Source organism: Microcaecilia unicolor, chromosome 3 (assembly GCF_901765095.1).
Source record: "Microcaecilia unicolor chromosome 3, aMicUni1.1, whole genome shotgun sequence".
In the NCBI taxonomy this organism is placed as follows: Eukaryota; Metazoa; Chordata; class Amphibia; order Gymnophiona; family Siphonopidae; genus Microcaecilia; species Microcaecilia unicolor.
Window position 1 is genome coordinate 28,147,192 of NC_044033.1, and position 22,592 is coordinate 28,169,783.

Consider the following 22,592-nt stretch of genomic DNA (forward strand, 5'->3'; position numbering starts at 1 on the left):
AGGGTGGTGGACTTTGGTCCTGAGGAACTGAGTTCGATTCCCACTTCAGGCACAGACAGCTCCTTGTGACTCTGGGCAAGTCACTTAACCCTCCATTGCCCCATGTAAGGCACACTGAGCCTGCCATGAGTGGGAAAGCGCGGGGTACAAATGTAACAAAAAAAAATGGATATTGAGGATTTCAAGAAGTAAAAGATGAGTTAAAGTGAATCTTCTTGTTATATCAGACAAATCAAAGGATGAGTAAAGGAATGTAAAAAAGGAAAGGCCTTGAAGTGGTGGACAGACAAGAACTGCCGGTCCTCTTCGAAGGTCATAACTAACAATTTTTCTAGGTCTCCTAGAGAGGAGAAATACATTAGAAGGATTCTGAGCCTTGATGCCTAGTTTAGTGACAGTTACTGACATATTAGACAAGAGAACATTTATTAACAGATTGTGCAACTCCATGATTTGGACTATAGTTACAACCTCCCGCCGTCAAAACAAAAACAAACAAATGTTTTATTTAGTAGAACAGAGAGACGCACCGGGAAGTCTACATTTCTTTGAAAGGGTGAATAAACACGTGGATAAAGGTGAGCCGGTCAATATTGTGTATCTGGATTTTTAACTGGCATTTGATAAAGTGCCTCACAAACAACTCCTGTGAAAATTAGAAAGTAATGGGATAGGAGGTAATGTCCTATTCTGAATTAAGAACTGATTAAAAGATAGAGAGCAGAGTTAAATAGTCAGTATTGTCAATGGAGAAGGGTTTATAGTAGGGTTCCCCAGGGATCTGTGTGGAACCACTGCTTTTTAACATATTTATTAGGGCTGCACATTAACCGTGGTTGTAAAAAAATTAATCACTATTAATGATTAAACGGTCTCCCTATCTCCCTCGCCGTTCGCACGCCCAGTCCATCATCTCTTCCTCCCCCCTCCTGCACCACCAGAAGCTCTCCTCTCTCCTCCCAGTTTACCTTCTTATTTGCAGTAAATCTTCACCCTGAAGCAGCAGCGTATTGAAACACTACCTCGAACTGCAATGGGAATTTCTATCAGACCCGTACTATCCCCTTCTGACAGAACTTCATGTTCAGAAAGGAGTGCTGGGTCAGAAGGAAAAACCTGGTGCAGGCCCAATACGCTGCAGCTGCAGGGGAAAGACTTACTGCAAATAAGGTAAACAGGGAGGGGAGAGGAGAGCCGCCAGCAAGCGAGGAAGGATGGGAGGAATTGGAGGGAGAGAGAGAGCGCATGGGTGAAGGCACAGGGGGTCACATGAGAGAGAGGAAGAGAGAATGGCTGAAGAAACAGGAGGTCACAAGAGAGAGAGAAAGAGAGCACAGGGGGCACATGACACAGAGAGAGGGTGAAAGTACAGGGGGCCACGAGAGAGAGAATGGGTGAAAGCACAGGGAGGGGACACAAGAGAGAAAGAGAGAACGGGTGAAAGTACAGTGGGGGGACATGAGAGAGAGCGTGAGAGAGAACAGGTGAAAGCGCAGGGGGCGCACATGAGAGAGAATGGGTGAAGGCAAAGAGAGACAAGTGAGAGAGAAAATGGGTGAAAGCACAGAGGGGGTACACGAAAGAGAGAAAGAGAGAGAGAGAATAAGTGAAGACATAGGGAGGCATATGAGAGAGCGAGAGAATGGGTGAAGGAACAGGGGGGCACATGAGAGAGAGAATGAGTGAAGGAACAGGGGGGCACATATGAGAGAGAGAATGGGTGAAGGCACGGGGACACATGAGAGAGAGAATGGGTGAAGGCACAGGGGAGCAAATGAGAGAGAGAGAGAAATGGGTGAAGGACTAGGGGCATGCAATGAAGCTACTAAGTAGTAAATTTAAAACACATCGGAGAAAATATTTCTTCATGCAACATGTAATCAAACTCTGGAATTCGTGGTCGGAAGAAGTGACATCACGATCGGTTTTGGCTGTCCGAGAAATGTGCTCTGTTGAGGCAGTGGCAACTTTATGCTAATCCTTAGCCCATATGAGTAGTATGTGGTTGGAGCAGGAGCCTACAACTTCCTATATGATGTTCACTGGAAAAAATTAGAGAGATTTCGCTATGCAGGAGACTCAAGTGAGCACCAGAAGGGGACCATGATGGTGGGCCCAAGTGGTAAGGCCAACATGGCAGCTGACAGTTCTGAGTCAGAAGGAGAGGACTCAGAACCACTAGGGACGATGGATCGAACATATTGAAGACAGAGTTTGTGAACTGGTTTAAGGAACTTAAGAAAGATGAGAGCGTATAGCAAGATGGCAGCTCTAGCAGGATTCCGCTGAGAGGTTGGGGAAATGGGTGCGCCTATTGGGCAGATGGAGCAGTGAACGCGCTGTCTGTGGAGGTGGCTGCAGTTAAAGCTGATTTTAAACGGGAAGTATTACCCTACATGAGATGCGAGATCAGATTGGTATGACTGACTTTGCAGAATCGGCGTTCTTTTCGAGCAGTGACCCTATTCTTGTGTAATGGTGTTTACAAATATTGATGGATGTTTCCCTTTGTGTTATGGATTACAGTGGAAGGAAAAAAATCACAGAAAGTCAAGATGGTTGAAGAAGCTTGGGGAGCTTTGTGGGACCTGGGATGTAATAATCTGCTGTCTCAACTGCAGTCCCAAGTAGATGAGACGGCTCCGGAACTCCAGCGAGATTCGGCCTGGCAGCAAGTGGTGGCCACTCGCAAGAGGAGTCAGAAATCAGCCACTTGATGAGATGGCTTCAAGATTTTTGGTTTTCCATTTGGTTCTGGCACAAAGCCTCATATAGACATTGTGTCTACAAAGTATTTCACTTATGATCCGGGTAGAACCCCCAGACCTGAGGACTCTGGGTCTTGTTTAAACTTATTATGTTTCTATGAGTGGGACATTGCATACTATTCTGATCTGGTTGGGTTGGAGGTGGTTGGACAAGTTTGGGGGGGGGAAGGTTATTTTTTGGGTGCTTTGAGAGGAAGAGTATGTACAAAGTATTTCACTTATGATCCGGGTAGAACCCCCAGACCTGAGGACTCCGGTTCTTGTTTAAACTTATTATGTTTCTATGAGTGGGACATTGCATACTATTCTGATCTGGTTGGGTTGGAGGTGGTTGGACAAGTTTGGGGGAGGGAAGGTTATTTTTGGGGTGCTTTGAGAGGAACAGTATTGGTCGGAGGTGTTTTCACAGTGCTCCCGTTGTGGTATTACTTTCTCCATGGGGCAGCTGAACAGGGGAGGTGGTGATCAGCACAAGCTGTTTGGGGTGGGGACATGTGAAGGGGAGGTTCAAGGGGGTGTGGTTGAGGTGGGGACTAGAGGGCATATAGATGGGAGGGTTCCATTTTAGGGCAATCCTGTTGCGCAGGACTTAGTACACTGGTGGGATTTCTAAAAGAACACAGATTTTAGGGGGGTTCTTGGAATGTTAATGGTCTCAATAATGCTCGGAAACAGAGTAAGGTTTCAAAGAATTGGGGAGGCTTTAATGGGACATTGCTTTTTTGCAAGAAATGCATCTTAAGAAGCGAGATGTCCATCTTTTAAGACATAGGGATTATGGAACAGTTTTGACTCACAGGGATACAGGGGGAACAAAAGCAAGAGGCATAGCAACTTTACTTCGTAAGGAGTTTCTTCTTTTATTTTTTATTTGTTGCATTTGTATCCCACATTTTCCCACCTATTTGCAAGCACATTTTCCCACCTATTTGCAAGCTCAATGTGGCATACATATTACCCTGGTGGATAGCCAGTTCCGGTATAACAGATACAAAGTGATATAGTAGATGGTTCATGTGTGATAGGCACATTAGGGAATAGGGAGGAAGGGTTTAATTTTGTCCAGGTCGGGTAGTAGTTTCCTTGTGTTGCAGGATCGAGGCATTTAGGTTGGGTCATTGGGGTATGCCTTTTTGAATAGGTTAGTTTTTAGTGATTTCTGAAATTTTAGTAGATCATGAGTTGTTTTCATGGCGTTTGGTAGTGCGTTCCATATGCTTATGAAGGAGAAGCTTGATGCATAGGTTGATTTATATTTAAGTCTTTAGCAGCTTGGGTGATGGAGGTTTAATGTACGTGTTGATCTTGTAGTGTTTCTGGCTGGTAAGTCGATGAGGTCTATCATGTATCCTGGGGCCTCGCCGTAGAGGATTTTATGAACTAGAGTGCAGATTTTGAAGGCAATACATTCTTTGATCGGGAGCCAGTGTAGTTTTTCGCGTAGGGGTTTGGCGCTTTTGTATCTTGTTTTTCCAAAAATAATTCTGGCTACAGTGTTTTGACCAGTTTGGAATTTCTTTATGATTTGTTCCTTGCATCCTGCATAGATTGCATTACAATAGTCCAGGTGACTTAGTACCATTGATTGCACCAGGTTGCAGAATATTGCTCTCGGAAAGAAGGTTTGAGTTTCCACATTGAGTGGAACATTTTCCTTGTTGTGATTTTCGTTTGCAAACTTATGTAGATTCTAAAAATTTGCTACATCCTAGACAATCGGGCTTTAGGAAAGGCCATAGCACAGAGACTATCCTGACTTCAATGTTAAGTGAGATTCATGCAAAACTAGAACATGGCTATATTGCCTTGGTTGTTTCACTGGATCTATCTGCAGCTTTTGATTTAATTAATCATAAACTACTTCTTGATAGACTAGGTGAGATTGGCATTTCAGGGACAATTATGAAATGGTTTATATCTTTTCTTACCGAACGGTCATTTAAAGTAGTTCAGCAGCAATCGTCCTCTACAGAATACAACTTACCATGTGGGGTTCCACAGGGATCGGTCCTGTCCCCATTACTGTTTAATCTATATGTCAGTCCCTTGGCACTTCTCATTCAAACAATGGGTATTAGTTTTTATTCTTATGCGGACGATTTCCTTCTTATACATTATGTTAAACCATCTAATATGGATCTTACACCACTACAAATTTGTCTGGATAAAGTGGCAGACTGGCTCACAACATATCAATTAGTATTAAATCCAGATAAGACTATAACATCTTGGATAGTAGGACAGGGCACATGTCCAGCAGTGGTACCTATGCTATTTGGCAAGAATATCCCTACAGTTAAATCTTTTAGATACCTTGGGGTTATAATTGATTCTGCTCTGACTTTCGAGGAACAAATATCTGATGTAGTGAAAAAATCTTTTTTCCATCTTAGGAGACTTCGGTCAGTTAGGAATTCAATTAGTAAGGATTCCCTTAAAACGTTGACATCTGCTTATATTACCTCACGCTTAGACTACTGTAATATCATATATTCAGGGATCACCCAAGCTAGCTTGAAGCGATTACAAAGAATACAGAATACTGCAGCACGTATGATTTGTAGGGCCCGGAGGGATGACAGAGTAACACCTTTGCTACATCAACTGCATTGGCTTCCAGTTGAAGCAAGAGTTAAGTTTAAAGCCTTAGTCTTGACCCATAAGGCCTTTTATACACTAAATCCTGACTACCTGTCAAATCTAACTATTCCTTACACTGCCACACGAACCCTTAGATCCCTGACAGATAACAGGTTAGTGATTCCTCCTCTTGCTAGGGCTAGATGGGAATCTACACGGAATTCGGCTTTTTTCTATCTGTCTCCCTCTCTTTGGAATGGCCTTCCAAAAGAGATCAGACTTGAGAAATCTTACTTTCATTTTCGGAAACTTTTGAAAACCTTCTACTTTATCGAGTATGTAGATCAGAATTTAGAATAATGGAAGAAAGGTTATAAATGGGCATCTGTAATATATACTAAGTCAAAACTGTATTATCTGTCTGTGTAGATTATATTATGTATTTAATTTTGTATCTGCAGTGTTCTCCTGTGTATTAATCATGAGTTATATTGTTTTCATCTTATGTAGCTAGTTTGTTGGGTTTGCTGTGCTTTCCTGTAATGATTGGAGTTCTAATGTTTGTCCAATTTGTACTTATTGTACTGCTTTTTTTTTTTTTTTTTTTTTTTATAAATTGTAAACCGTTCTGTCTTGCAGTAGCAATAAGATACGGTATATAAATTGATGTAAATAAATAAATAAATAAAAACTCCGAGAATTTTTAGGCTTTCAGAAACAGGGAGGGTGTAGTCTGGGGTGATTATATTATTGGTTTTATTCGTGTTATATTGGGACACGAGGATGAGACAGTGTGTTATTCCTGCATTTAGTTTTGAGATTACGGGTTAATTCAAAGATCCTGAGGGTGTTACGGTTCTGCCTATGTTTTGGGCTCTCCTTCTCGCCACCTGGTGGCCAGACCTGGTGGCTGCAATGGACTGTCTGGCTATTATCACCCGTTCCAGATTTCAGCCCAGTCCGGTCCGGATCTTCCGGGCTGCCAGACTTGCTTGTTTTGTTTGAACCTACACAGCACCCGTAGTTGCCTGGTGATTGCTGCAGCTGAGCCTCAGCTGCTGCTGGGCTTATTAGCCATTTTGAAACTCTCTGCTTTGCCTTTGCATTGCCTTAGGCCCGGGTACATTGGTGCTTGTTGCACTTCTGCTTAGTTTGGGTTCATGCCTGGGATTCTTGTCTGATTTTAGTTAGTCTGTGTGTAGTTTAGATTAGGTTGTTGCCTGTTTTCTAGTCTTGTCATTGGGTTATAGTTTTGTATCTAGTCCTTATCTGTTTGTGTCTTTAGTGGCTGCTCTGCAGCTTCCAGTCCTGTCTTTTCTCTGTCAGTATTTGTTCCCTGTTTTAGTGGCTGCTTGCAGCTTTCAGTCCTGTCCCTTAGCTTATCCACTCCTTGTCCTGCTGGCCATGTATGTTCCTTTCCCCTCTGACCCTCAGTCCTGGTTCAGCCTAGTGGGGATCTAGGTCCTTGCCTGTCCGGTAAGTCCTGCCAACCACCTGCACCCAGGGGCTCAACTCCTGAGGAAAGGTGGTCAAGTGCAGGTGTGAAGTCTAACTGTTTGTCAGAGTTCTGCCTTGTCTCTGGTGTGGGGTGGTTTCGCCTGCCGCTCCTCGGCAGTGGCCCAAGGGCTCACAAACCTAGTTCCTGCTGTGAAAGCGTGACAAAGGGCCACTGTATTGTGATTTGGGGATTTTATCAGGGATGTCCTATAGCACTGATTAATATATATGCGCCAAATTCCAATCAAGAACAATTTTTGGGGTGCTTGAGGAGGTCCTTGGGAGATTTTGTGCAAGGGGATTGTGAAGAAATAGTGTGTTTTAAGCCTGTAAAATGTATTTTATATTTTCCTGTCTTAATTATGCACTGAAGTGTATTTCTCCTATTTGGCCAGCAGATGGTGCTTCTTTGCTGTAAAGCTGTTACAGAAAAATGATTGCTCTTTCTTTTCAGATAGGAAGTAACCTTTACAGTGTACTTTCAAATATCGTTGTTCTGAGCTCTGACTGGCCTGGAGTTTGAAGTTAAGCAGCAGTTACTGTTTTTTTTGTCTCCAGTCTTGGCCAGGAAGAAAAGAGAACAGGATCTCTTTGCTGAGGCTCAGTAAACAAACAGTTATATGTCCTGATCTTCCCAGGTACTTTTCAGAAAGTAAACAAATGTTTAGTTAGTGTTATAATTTATCCATTTTTCATTTACCTGTTATTGTTTGCTCATTGCACTTTGTTCCACTGTTCAATTTTTTAGACAATAGTTTGTTGACTCTGCACCCTCTAAGTGACAACGGGGTAACAGGTGGGTGGCTGGGCATTTCTTAACAGGGATCTTATGGTGGGAAGGGATTTCAATGTAGCGCCTGACGTGCGATTGGAGGACAGTAAGCAGCACCATAGGGCATTATTGCAATTGATGAGGTATCTGGAAATAGTAGATAGCTGGAGGATTTTGCACGGGACTCAAAAAAAATGTTACCTTTTACTCACTTGATTTGGGTACATCGAAATATGTGGGGGTAGTGTTTTAAATGCAGGGGTGGAAAGCATTCATATTTCAGATCATGCTCTGGTTTCGGTGAGCTTTTCTGGGTTTATAAGGGTTTATAAGGAGCTTCGCTCTTCTGTCTCTCAAAGTTTTAGAATTTAATGATACTAGGGAAGTGAATGATGGTATCTTGTGGGACTCTCTTGAGGTGGTGATCCAGGGGAGTGCTTATTAAATGGGGTGCGAGAAAAAAAGCAGGAGGTGGCCGCTCTCTCCTTAAAGGCACGGGAGCGTCTCTTGGAAGTGGAAAGGCAGCATAAGAGATCCCATGATCCCAAGTTGTTAATGGAGTTATACACCTTATGTAACAAGTTAGGGAAACAACAAATTACAGAAGCTGAGTTTCAAAGACGGAAGTTGAGACACCGTTTTGAATACAGCAATAAATTGGGTTCCTTACTAGCTAGTTATTTACGGGGGTGTCGTGTTGCTATATATATATATCCAGAAACTCAAAGGGAGAAGAAATAGCATGTATTACACTGATGATGAGATCTAGAGGCGGTTTGTGGAGTATTATAAAGGACTGTATGAACAGCAGACAGGGGTGTCCTCTACAGTTATTGATGCTTACCTTGCTACCATCTCAAGTCCCCGGTTGTCAGAGGTGGATAGGGCTCAGTTGGATGAACCTATTACCCTTGGAGACATAATGCGGGGCATTAAAAAGCTTAAAACAGGTAAATCACCCGGGTTGAATGGCTTTTCGAGTGTTTTTTTTTAATAAGACTTAAAAGGGAGATGAGACTGATCTTAGTGATGGTGGATAGAGCTCTGTTGGAGGATCACCCTCTTCCTCCCTCTATGCGGGAGGCAAGGATCTCTGTGATGTTGAAACCTGGGAAGGATCCTATGGTATGTGGGTCATATTGGCCTATTTCTCTCTTGAATTTTGGTGGATAGGTCCTTCCTGGGCTCAACCATGTTGATCAGTCGGGGTTTATTAGGAAGCATCACGTAGGCAACAATGTAAGATGGAAATTACACTTGATGTGGGGAGCCCAATGGGTCCGAGATAAGGTTGTACTGTTAGCTACAGACACCAAAAAGGCTTTTGACAGGGTGTGCTGGGCTTTCTTACGGGCTGTGATGGACCGGGTTGGCCCGGGTGCAGGCTATGTATGCCATGCCATTGGCTTGGGTGCAGGTTAATAGGACCTATTCTGATGTTTTTCCTGTGAGGCAGGGCACGCAACAGGGATGTCCCTTGTGCCCTTTACTTTTCACCTTGTTGACTGAACCTTTAGCCATCCACATTCGGGAGAACTCAGAGGTGAGGGGATTGAAGGTGGAGTCCCATGAACACAAGTTAGCACTACTTGCGGATGACATCTTCCTTTATGACTGCCATCCAGAGTTGACTCTGCTGATCATCTTGGCAGAGTTGTGGGAATATGGCCAGGTGGCGGGCTTTAATGTCAACATATATAAGTCTGAGATTTTAGGCCTAACCTCATCTGAGTATGATGACACTTTTCTATGGTAAAATTTTCCATTTAGGATTGTCCGAAAAACTCTTTGCTATCTGGGGATCATGCTCCTCTGTCATCCGACTCAGCTGTTTAGCTATAATTACTGAAAAGTGATACTCCAGGTGCAGGGGGATTTAGGAAGGTGGAGAGGGCTGTGGCTCTCGTGGTGGGGGTCGCATCTCAGTGTTGAAAATGAATGTTTACCTCGTTTGCTGTTTTTATTTCAAACTCTAACCACTGCGGTTCCTAGAGGGCTTTTTGGGTGGTAAACACTGTTGATTGGACAGGAAGATCCACTGGAGTGGCCCTAAGCAAGGTGGGAAAGCAATGCCTAATGTTCATTGGTATTACTGAGCAGCACAATTGCATATTCTTTTGGACTGGGAGATTGGGGAGGATAAATCTGCCACACTTATTGAGCAATCTTTCTGTCCCTCATTCCCCCTGAATCATGTTTTGTGTCTCTCTTCCTCTCTATGGGAGAAACAAGCGACCATGCCAAATTCCTTTTCTAAACATCTCTTAGGGATTTGGGGAGAGACTCGGAGGCATGGGGAGGGGAGAAGAGAAGGTTTCTACTTTGGAACTTATTAGCTTGGAACATATATCTGGGGGGAGGGATGCTTAGGCAGGTGTTTAAACATTGGGAGGGCAGGAGTAGTGAGTGCTTGAGTTCCACATATTGCAAGAGACTAAGGGGATTTCTCCTGGGAATTTCTTTCCTTATCTCCAGCTCAGACATTTTATGTCAGTTCAGGGTTGGTTGCAGACCAAGCCAGTGGATTCTGAGCATTTGGAGAATTTGTGGTCATCTTTAGGGAGGCTCCCTCGCCCTCTTTCTATATCAATATTTTTTGAGCGATTTCAGTATACCAAATTTGCATTTATGTCCAAATGGGAACAGATTTTCAGGGAGATGGAGAAAGTCTCTGTCTGAGTCTTGGTGCAAGAGTAACATAGTAAATGACGGCAGAAAAAGACCTGCATGGTCCATCCAGTCTGCCCTACAAGATAAACTCATATGTGCTACTTTTTGTGTATACCTTGCCTTGATTTGTACCTGTCCTTTTCAGGGCACAGACTGTGTATGTCTGCCCAGCACTATCCCCACCTCCCGCCACCGGCTCTGCCACCCAATCTCGGCTAAGCTCCTTAGGATCCATTCCTTCTGAACAGGATTCCTTTAAGTTTATCCCACGCGTGTTTGAATTCTGTTACCGTTTTCATTTCCACCACCTCCCGCAGGAGGGCATCCAGTGTAGAATATCGACTTGGCCGGTGAAGTTGAAACCGGGCAAAAATAGCCCAGATATTCAATGCTGGTCACCGGAAACAACATAGCTTTGAATATCCAGGCTCAGTGCCGACTGTAGGAGGCAGTCCAGTTACCTCCTACAGTCTGAATATCAGCCCCCTTCTGTCTAGTTGTACCCTCCCATCCCCAGACTCCTCCCCCAACCCACCTGAACCCATCAGACAAACCTAACAGGAGAGGCAGGAACAATGCCCACTCGCTCCTAACTCCGAATGCCTATAAAGTGCTGACTCAATGGTACCTCACTCCTTCCTGTCTGTATGCCATCTACCCTCTGATGTCAGATCAATGCTGGCACTGTGGCAGGGAAGTGGGCACTTTTCTCCATATTTGGTGGGCACGTGATAATTTGCAGCCTTTTTGGAAAGCGATGGAGAAGGAGTTGTCTGTTGCTTTATGGACTTTTCAATCTCTCCTCAACTTTGCTTGTTGAGTTTGGTGAATACCTCGGGGAGTTGGTGGCAGCAAAAACTAAGAGATGGGGATTAGCCGCCCCTTGCTGTGTTACTTCAGCCCACTGGAAACTGCAATGTGGACCTACTCTACGAGACTGGCATCTGAAAGTTTCACTTTTTGTGGAGATGGAGCGTCTTACGGCTCTATATAACAGATTGTATGGCAGACATGAGCAGGACTGGGCAAGGATTTTACCCTGGGTGTGGAATACTGGGGAAGGGGGTGGGTAGCTCCACAGTTTGATATGTAACAACTCTTTCAAGTATAATTACAGTTCCAACAGCATGTCCCTGACATGGCTTCACAGTTCAAACAGCCAAAGGATAACTGTCCTACCTCAACTGGTTTCAGTTACCTCACATACAATTCCTGGAGGCGTAGAATTGGTTTCTTCACAACAGAGAGTGCAAGCATCCATGCTAGGACCACTCCTTTTCCCTGGAACTCCGCTCAGGTACTGCAACTGAGCCAGAGCACCCTAGGAGGATCCTCACTCAGGACCTCCGCATTGTGTTTCCTTCTAGGGTTTTTAACTTTTGTCCCTCAGCACCAGGCTCAGAAGCTACGCAAGCTATTTAGCTCAGTTCTAGCGAGGGAATGTTCTTAAGGAAACCTTGTACCACCCACTCCCTCACAAAGGCCTTTTATAAAACTGCATGAACATTTACGCATGTATATATACCTACAAGACTACATATACTTATGTATGTGCTATACACAGATGTTGCCAGGGGCAGAGTTTGAGCAGAGTGCAGACAGAGTTGAGATGTATGTATATTTTATAAAATATGTGGATATATGTGTAAAGTACATGTATGTGTTTATGTCAGCTTCAGAGTGGATGTAAAGTTTTGTGCCAGCATATGCACATTTTTAGAGCTGATTCTGAGAGTCTATTTTATAAAAGATAAGTAGGCATTTATGTTGCCTTTATAAAACACTAATACTGTAAAATAGATACCCTTTTATTAAAAAAAAAAACAAAAAAAAAAACTATCCCTCACATATGCACTCTATTGCCCCTGCTTAGTCACCCACAAGAACAGCTTTTAGCCTAACCAGGTAGTCGTGACCTGGATTGGCCACTTTTGGAAATCAGATACTGGGCTTTACAAATCCTTTGGTTTGACTCAGTATAGCAAATCTTACCTTCTTAGCATATGTACTTCGCAGCTGCTAATTTTCAAAAAGGAAATAAAGCAACTTGCTTCCCTCTGAAAAGTGGCTGCAGCGTACGTTGATACAAAGTTCACCCATGCACTGCAAACACAGGCCACGCATGAACATATACCAGCAAAATGCTTGCAAATGATCTGGATAGAATTTCTCAATTAATGCTAAGTAGTTACTAGCGCTGTCTGATTCGCGAGTTCAATCAATTCACCAATTTGTTTTGGGCAAAATTGATTTGAACTGATTTGTAGTGGGAAAAAAACGGACTTTCCCCACCTCCTGCTGTCACCCAATCCGCTGCCACTGCTTTGCTAGAGCAGCGGCAAAAGAAGCTAAACTCATCAGAGAACCAAATTCTGTACTGGTGCAGGCTGCCGTTTCTGTCCTGAAGCAGCAACAGGGGTATCAGGGAGGGGGGAACAGAGAGGAGGCAGATGCTAGATGGGAGGGGGGGACAGAGGCTGGAAGGAAGATGTGGAGGGGGGGGGGGGGAGAGAGAGAGAGCGCTCAAAGGAGGGTAGAGGCTGGATGAGAGAAAAATGCTGGTCCTGGGAAAGGAAGAATATGAAGAAGGAGGGAAGATGAACAGGGTCATAGAGATGCAATTCTGGATATGGGGGGGGGGGGGGGGGGAAACAGAGGGGTTCTGCTAGATAGGGCAAGAATAAAGAAATGGGAGATGCTCAACATGGCAGGAAGATAGGAGAAGGGACACAGAAGGGAACTGGAATGATGGACGTCGACAGGGAAGAAATGCCAAATGGACCAGGATACCCTGGCAAAAGAGTTGAGAGAAGACGGAGGAAAGCAGAAACCAGAGACTGGGACCAACACGATTACAAAAATTAATAAGACCAACAAAGGTAGAAAAATGAATTTTATTTTCTATTTATTGACAGTAGCCTCAAAGAACTTAATCAAATTGAAAAACTGATTCATATAAATAAATCAAATCGAAAACCTTTTGGCCGAATCAGACAGCACTAGCAGTTACTCTCAAGACACAGTGTTAATGACACTGTTTACCACCTGCCATTTCACTTGGAGAAAATACATTACAGAAAATACACTTAAGCAAGATGAACTGTAATTATGATAAATGATACATTTCAAACCCATAAGATTCTAATATCTTATCCACTTTTCTCTGGATAATAGTACCCCTAGATGTCAGTATTAACTCACACAATTGAGAAAGAACTGTATTATCTACTCTGTTGAGAGCAAGAGGAAGTTTGCCTTAAAAATGTGAGAACACTTGAGCATACAGAAAATTCTGTATGTAACAAGCTGATCATCCATTAATGTTCTATGTTATTTATGTTTTATATGGTATTCCAATCCACCCTGTACACTTCTTGAAGTGAAAAGGCAGAAGATAAATCTTACATTCAAAGTTTTTCCACTAGTTTCATATGAAAACAAGGATTTGTCTAGTCTTTTAAGCATAGTGGTATAGTAAATTTCTTAATATTGTAATTATCCAGTGTTTGTAACCAGTATAAGAAACTATTTTATCTGTCCACCAGATTAACGGTGTGATTTCCAACTGATCATTACCAAAGGACAGGGCTTCCCATTCCTCATGAGCAAGCACCAACGAAACAGCACAACTATTAACCAAAATTATTTAATTTCTACCACACTCTTATCACCTCTTGCTTAGACTATTGCAACTTGCTTCTCACAGTCTCCCATTAAGCCATCTCTCTCTCCCTTTCAATATGTTCAAAATTCTGCTGCACGACTTATATTCCGCCAGTGTCGCTATGCTCATATTAGCCCTCTCCTCAAGTCACTTCATTGGCTCCCTATCCGTTTCCGCATACAGTTCAAACTCCTGTTTATTGACTTACAAGTGAATTCACTCTGCAGCTCCTCAGTACCCCTCCACTCTTACCTTTCCCTACACTCCTCCCCGGGTACTCCGTTCACTGGGTAAATCTCTCTTATCTGCACCCTTCTCCTCCACTGTTATCTCCAGACTCTGTCCTTTTTATCTTGCTAAACCATATGCCTGGAGTAGACTTCCTGAGCCGGTACATCAAGCTCCATCTCTGGCCGTCTTCAAATCTAGGCTAAAAGCCCACCTTTTGATGCTGCTTTTAACTCCTAACCCTTACTCACTTGTTCAGTGCCTATATTTTATCATTCCCACCTTAGTAATTCCCTAATCCCTTATTTGTCCTGTTTGTCTGTCCTAATTAGATTGTAAACTCTGTCAGCCGCTGCCTTGATTTTCTCTCCTCTCATGCCATCCTCGATCCGCTTCAATCCGGCTTTCGCCCCCTACACTCGACAGAAATGGCACTATCTAAACTCTGCAATGACCTGTTCCTTGCCAAATCCAAAGGTCACTACTCCATCCTCATCCTCCTCGACCTATCCGCCGCTTTTGACACTGTCAATCACAACCTACTTCTCGCCACACTGTCCTCATTTGGGTTCCAGGGCTCTGTCCTCTCCTGGTTCTCCTCTTATCTCTCCCACCGTACCTTCAGAGTACATTCTCATGGTTCTTCCTCCACCCCCATCCCGCTCTCTGTTGGAGTTCCTCAGGGATCTGTCCTTGGACCCCTTCTTTTTTCAATCTACACCTCTTCCCTGGGCTCCCTAATCTCCTCTCATGGTTTCCAATATCATCTTTATGCTGATGACACCCAGCTTTATCTCTCCACACCAGACATCACTGCAGAAACCCAGACCAAAGTATCGGCCTGCTTATCCAACATTACTGCCTGGATATCCAACCGCCACTTGAAACTGAACATGGCCAAGACCGAGCTTATTGTCTTCCCTCCCAAACCCACTTCTCCTCTCCCTCCACTCTCTATCTCAGTTGATAACACCCTCATCGTTCCCGTCTCATCCGCCCGCAACCTCTGAGTCATCTTCGACTCCTCCCTCTCCTTCTCTGCGCATATCCAGCAGATAGCCAAGACCTGTCGCTTCTTCCTCTATAACATTAGCAAAATTCGCCCTTTCCTCTCTGAGCACACCACCCGAACTCTCATCCACTCTCTCATTACCTTTCGCCTTGACTACTGCAACCTACTCCTCACTGGCCTCCCACGTAGCCATCTATCCCCCCTTCAGTCCGTTCAGAACTCTGCTGCACGTCTTTTCTTCTGCCTGGACCGATATACTCATATCACCCCTCTCCTCAAGTCACTTCACTGGCTTCCGATCAGGTACCACATACAGTTCAAGCTTCTCCTATTAACCTACAAATGCACTCGATCTGCAACCCCTCCTTACCTCTCTACCCTCATCTCCCCTTATGTCCCTACCCGTAACCTCCGCTCTCAAGACAAATCCCTCCTTTCAGTACCCTTCACCACCACCGCCAACTCCAGGCTCTGCCCTTTCTGCCTCGCCTCACCCCATGCCTGGAATAAACTCCCTGAGCCCATACGCCAGGCCCCCTTCCCTGCCCATCTTCAAAGCCTTGCTCAAAGCCCACCTCTTCAATGTCGCCTTCGGCACCTAACCACCATACCTCTATTCAGGAAATCTAGACTGCCCCCACTTGACACTTCGCCCATTAGATTGTAAGCTCTTTTGAGCAGGGACTGTCCTTTTTGTTAAACTGTACAGCGCTGTGTAACCCTAGTAGCGCTCTAGAAATGTTAAGTAGTAGTAGTAGACTGTCTCTTCATTTCCAGTGTACAGCACTGTGTACGTCTAGTAGCGTCATAGAAATAAGTAGTAGTAGTACGTTTATGAATGGCTGTGCAATGCTTTGCAAACTGCTCTGGCTGAAGAGCACGCATAAAATACTGCGAGTACTCATCTGCTGAGTTGTTAATTTTATGCCATTAAACACAAATACATGGTCAAAAATGAGGATCTGTAACACTATATTCCAAACCCAAAGCAGTGCTATAAAGTAATCAAAGAAACTGCATTATTGGGGAATTATCTATAGAAAATAAATCCATAAAATTATTGCTTTGTGGTGAACATGGACAGTCTTGGCCCCTGGTTTCTTACTGCCTTCAAACCCAATGACACTACCACTTTTAAAAGCAAAAATAAAATGTTGCAGTGTATTGTGAAACAATCCTTTGTGCCCGATCACTTGACACAGGGGTTCTCAATCCAGTCCTTGGAATATGCATTAGATACATTTCCAGGGAATGGAGGTAACACATGCAAATGTATCTCATGCATATTCACTGTGGGTGTTTTGAAAATCTGACTGGCTAGGTGTTTCCCCGAGAACTGGGTTGAGAACCCCTGACTTGATAGGAATGAGCCAGGAAAAGAGCATTATTTTCTCCACGGATGAGGGGCAGCAGTTTCCTCCTTTAGACTTTCAGCTTAATCACAACTAGCATATGCTGGGTTTCCACCACCATGACCATTCACCTGCAGCTCCAGAGTAGAGGTGAGAGGTGGAAGGTGCATGTTTCTTAATTTTTAACCTTCCCCCTCCCCTTCACATATAGATGTAGTTTACTACACTTGATATGCCACAAACATTTTCTTCTTAAGCTTCTAGTAATCCTATATACAACTAAATGGTTTAAAATCAGTTGCAGTATTCCCCAAGATAAACATTGGGTGGAGTAGGTGGTATTATTCTATAAACTTGATTAAAATTATTTACTTTTTACTTAAACATTAGTACGATTTAAGCAAAGCCCAGAGATAAACACTTTAAGTCAGAAGCTCAGACTACACTGGTGGAGCACCTCATTGTTTAAAATGTTATTTCCCACTGACGTGCTTTACCAGTTTTAGATGCAGGGAAGGCCTATCAGCCAACATATTATTGTTAAGTTCCAGCTCCCAACACAAATAAAAACAGCAGCTCAGAGGACTAGAGGGGGCACCAAGGATTTCTATCACAACACATTTCAGACTACCTTTCTGTGCTGCATGGATTACTCAGAATTAGCAAAAGGAGAAAGCACATTGGCACTGTAAGAATTTATTTTAATTATATTTGGAATGTGCAAATGTTTTAGTCTATGTAATTTTGGATCTTCGTATGGGGGATGGTGACAGAGTTAGTTCTAACACTTGAGAGCCAGGATGAGTGGGAATCTTCTCTTACCCCATGATGGAGGATTTTTATCTTCTAATTATACAAATGCTTTGCATATATAATATTTCTGGATGATTTGATAATGTGTGTATATTGTGGGGTTGATGAGCTCAGCTTTTCCCAACCATTTTACAAAGCAGTGCTACCGATTAGCAAACGCTGAATGTGAAGAAGCCCATGGGAATTGAATGGGTTTCTTTGCATTCAGCGCACCACTTTGTAAAAGGAGCCCGAAATCTTTTAAAAGGACAGCTGCTGAGGTCACACAAACAGTACTGACATAAGAAATGTCATACCCAATTCTTGTAGCTTATCCCATATCCTGTGAGCGAGCTCTGTCCGGGCTGACAGCTGGAGTTCAGGTAGCAGAGAGCCACAACTGCGCAAAAGAAGCAAGGCCTGGTTACCACTGGAATAGCCTGCAACACAAAATTGCAAGTAAAATATAAATCCCAAAACACAGAAAAAGTACAGATTACCTTACACAAGTAGTGGTATAAATAAATAGATAATGAAAAATTTAATTCAATTTCCTTCATGAAGCACTATGTAACCCCTTTTCACAGGTATTCATCCACGGGAACCAGCACAAAAATGCCATTCAGGAAACAAATATCTCCGAAAGGCGCTCATCTCTTCTTTCTATATGAAACGGGGGCTCTCCAGAACAGGGGTGGATTACCCTATCAGTATTCAGGCATGCCCTGGTAGACCGAGTGCTTCTGGAAATAAGGATATGTTGCACTGTGGCCAAAGAAGAAGAAAAAAAAAATAAAGCAGCTTGCTTCCCCCTCTGAAAAGTGGCTGCAGCATATACTGATAAAAAGTTCACCCGTGCACTGCAAACATAGGACCCGCAAGAAGATATACCAGCAAAATGCTTGCTTTTAAATGCTCTGGATAGAATTTCTCCCCCTTCTGATTTCTCCTATTATTGCATATAGGCAGTGTGTTTCTTCTAGCAAAAAAGGTGCCGGCACTCAAATGCCAGGCCACCCTTCAGGGGTGGGGTGATCACTGAGGGACTCACCCCACAATAGCCAGGACTCCTGCAACCTGTCACAGAATCTATGACAGGGCAGAATTGGTGTGTAGAGCCAGAGCTCTTTCATTAAAACTTGGGGACCATGGGCCAATTTTAGCACACAATGGAAAAGGTACCGGTACTCAGTACCCCCAAGTACCCCTCAAAAAAAGCCCTGCATATAGGGCACACTGAATGGTTTCTGATGGAATACAAGACAAAGGGAAAGTAAGTAAACACATAACCCAGCTTTTAAATTACTTCATTTATTTAAGAAACAAAATTTATCCAGCACCCATATCACCCAAGTGAAAAACTAATTGTCCTTTTGATTACTCAATCAACCAATTGAACAAATTTTGATAATTAGATTCAGCTGATTGAAGACAGCCAGGCTTGACTACAGCCAGCCCTGTTGAATTGAAACCTCACTATATATTTAAGTATTCATCATAAAGTTTTTACAAGAATGTTATACCATGATCAAAGGAAATTCCAGAAAAGATGAGAAAAAAGCTGTTGAAATATATCAATCTGGAAAGGGTTACAAAGCTATTTCTAAAGCTCTGGGACTCCACTGAACCACAGTGAAAGTCATTATCTCCAAATAGTGAAGACTTGGATCAGTGGGATCTTCCCAGAGTGTCCAGCCTGCCAAAATTACTTCAAGGGCCCAGTGACAACTCATCCCTGAAGTCATAAAACTTCCTATAAGAACATCCAAAGAACTGCAGGCCTCTCTAGCCTCAGCTAAGATCACTGTTCATAGCTCCACAATAAAGAAAGACTAGGCAAAAATGGGAGTCATGGGACAGTAGCAAGATGGAAACCGCTGCTATGCAAGAGTAATATCAATGATTGTCCCAAAAGGCTTAGAGATCACCCAGGTGTGTTCTGCAAATGTGAAACAATGTTCTATGAAGTCAAGCCAAAAAGTGAAACTCTTTGGACAATTCATGTCCCACACACAAGGAGCACTCTGAAAATGCAAGGCCTGAAGTTGTTGTTGAAACTCCAGAATGGCCTTTCCCAGCTGCCCAAGAAACCAAGCCCTGCAAATATTCTAGAATTTGTGAGGAAGAAAGCTTGCTTTTTTGAAAGCTTACCACCCAACTGAGAGACTGCAACAGCTGTATCAACCAAGAAGCATCTCTCTAGCACGCTCTCAGCTGCGGTGCTGGCTCCTATGAGACAATCTTCCGTAAGTATTGACATACTGTGACAGACCAAAGGTCCATCAAGTCCAGAATCCTGTTTCCAACAGTGGCCAATCAAGGTCACAAATACCTCAAGATCCCAAAATAATACAAAACATTTTATGCTACTTATCCCAGAAATAAGCAGTGGATTTTCCCCAAGTCCATTTTAATAACAGTCTATGGACTTTTTCCTTAGGAAGCCGTCCAAACCATTGTTAAACCCTGCTAGGCTAACCGCCTTTACCACACTCTCTGACAACGAATTCCAGAGTTTAATTACACGTTGAGTGAAGAAACATTTTCTCTGATTTGTTTTAAATTTACTACTTTGTAGCTTCATTGAATGCCCCCTAGTCTTAATGCCCCCTAGTCTTAGTATTTTTGGAAAGAGTAAACAGATGCTTCACGTCTACCCTTTCCACTATACTCATTATTTTATAGACCTCTATCATATCTCCCCTCAGTCGTCTTTTCTCCAAGTTGAAGAGCCCTAGCCGCTTTAGCCTTTCCTCATAGGGAAGTCATCCTATCCCCTTTATCATTTTCATCGCCCTTCTCTGCACCTTTTTTTAATTCCACTATATCTTTTTTGAGATGCGGTGACCAGAATTGAACACTATATTCGAGGTGCGGTCACACCATGGAGCGATACAAAGGCATTACAATGTCCTCATTTTTGTTTTCCATTCCTTTCCTAATAACACTTAACATTCTATTTGCTTTCTTAGCTGCTGCAGCACACTGAGCAGAAGGTTTCAACGTATCATCGGCAACACCTAGATCCCTTTCTTGGTAGGTGACACCTAATGTGGAACCTTGCATTACGTAGCTATAATTTAGGTTCTTCTTTCCCACATGCATCACTTTGCACTTGCTCACAATAAACATCATCTGCCATTTAGACGCCCAGTCTCCCAGTCTCGTAAGGTCCTCTTGTAATTTTTCACAATCCTCTTGCGATTTAACGACTTTGAATAACTTTGTGTTTTCAGCAAATTTAATTACCTCACTAGTTACTCCCATCTCTAGATCATTTATAAATATGTTAAAAAGCAGCGGTCCCAGCACAGACCCCTGGAGAACCCCACTTACCCGTCTCCATTGAGAATACTGTCCATTTTACCCCACTCTCTGTTTTCTATCTTTTAACCAGTTTTTAATCCACAATAGGACGCTACCTTCTATTCCATGTCTCTCCAATTTCCTCTGGAGTCTTTCATGAGGTACTTTGTCAAACGCCTTTTGAAAATCCAAATACACAATATCGACCAGCTCACTTTATCCACGTTTGTTCACCCCTTCAAAGAAATGTAGTAGATTGGTGAGGCAAGATTAACCTTCACTAAATCCATGTTGGCTTTGTTTTATTAATCCATGCTTTTGAATATACTCTGTAATTTTGGTCTTTATAATAGTCTCTACCATTTTGCCCGGCACCGACCGGCAGAAACACACGACCCTGAATTGTGTCAAATCGAACTCCCAGGTATTCCAGGGTCTGGGTCAGGACAAGGTGACTCTTCAAAGATTCACCACCCAACCCAAGGACCGTAACAGAACCAACACTCAGTCGGTGACCTGGTGACTCTCAAAGTCCACATCCACACGGATCAGCTAGTCAATGAGATAGGGGTGAACTCTGATGCCCTCCTGGTGAAGGAACACTGCCACCACCACCATCAGCTTGAAAAAAGTGTGAAGGGCAGTAGCCAGGCCAAAAGGCAAAGCCTGAAACTGGAAATGGCTTCCCAGGATAGCAACGCGGAGAGATCACTGATAAGGTGGCCAAATAGGGATATGCAACTAGGCCTCCTTGATGTCCAGGGCCATACGGAACTCTCCCAGCTGGACCGTTGCTACGACGGATTTGAGAGTCTCTATGCGAAAATGCTGCACTAAAAGTCACTGATTCACTTCTGTAAATCGAGAATAGGGCGAAAGGAGCCCCCTTTCCAAGGAACCACAAAGTAAATCAAATACCTCCCTGAGCAAACCCTCTGGAGGGAGGTACAGGAACGACCACTCCCAAATCCAGCTGCATCTGCAAAGGATCCCAGACTGCTGCCTGTTTGGAGGCTGTGGCGCATCGGGATTCCAGAAACATCTCGTGCACAGGAGAGGCGAATTCCAGCTTGTAACCTTCTCTGACAATGTCTAAGACCCACTGGTCAGATGAGATTTTGGTCCACTCTTCATAGAAGTGAGTCAGCCGACCACCTATGCTGGGCACTGAAGAGCAGACTGGCGCCTCATCATTGGTTTGTGCATCCACCTGCTCCCTGTCTAGGCATAGACCCAGCAGACTGCTTGTCGCATTGAAAGGAAAAGCGTGGCTGAAAGCGAGGACACTGGAAGAAGCCAGCCGCCCTGCCAGGCCAGTATCGGAGAGCCTCCTGAAGGTGGGACCTAAGAGGCCCATCTCTCAACGAGGACTTAGGCTTTTCGGGAAGCCTCCAAGTCTTAGAGTAGAGAGTTGCACGGGGACAGAAATCGTACCCATCCCCGCCCGTCCCTGCTGAAATCTTACCCATCCCCACCCGTCCCTGCTGGAATCTTACCCATCCCCACCCATCCCCGCAAAAATTTAACCCATCCCCACCCATCCCCGTAAGAATTTAATGGTACATAAAAGAAAATTCCAGTCAGCTCCCTCAGTCTCTCTCTCTGGATTTGAGCCACAGCACTGTAGGCAAGGAAGGAATGGAAGCTGGAAGTTGGAACACTCTGGTGCGCACATGTAAGACTTGTCTCCAATTCACTTGCACTGTGTGCTGAGAGGTCGCCACATGCACGCGCCAGTAGGTCAGGTGACATCTGATTCTCGTGCCTGTGTCAGAGCTGGGGTCTGTGCACCAGCCTGGTAGCAAAGAGGATTAATAGTAACATAGTAAGTGAACAGTCCATCAACTCTGCCAGTAGTCACACTCATGATCAAGTCATCATTAAATCAACGAGTGTGATATTATATACTTGATTATGGTATTTCTTTCGTGTTTCTGGAACAAAGACCACA

The 22,592-nt window shown here is 43.7% G+C and overlaps 1 protein-coding gene across 2 annotated transcripts in view; it reads right to left on the reverse strand.

Moving 5' to 3' along the window:
• The window catches only part of LRPPRC (leucine rich pentatricopeptide repeat containing), a 346,459-nt gene that overhangs the window by 277,813 nt on the left and 46,054 nt on the right, over positions 1 to 22,592 (reverse strand). For both annotated transcript variants that reach the window (XM_030195798.1, XM_030195797.1), the window contains exon 3: positions 17,653 to 17,775. In XM_030195798.1, the coding sequence (XP_030051658.1) occupies positions 17,653 to 17,775 (123 nt within the window). The remainder of the gene's footprint in view (positions 1 to 17,652; positions 17,776 to 22,592) is intronic.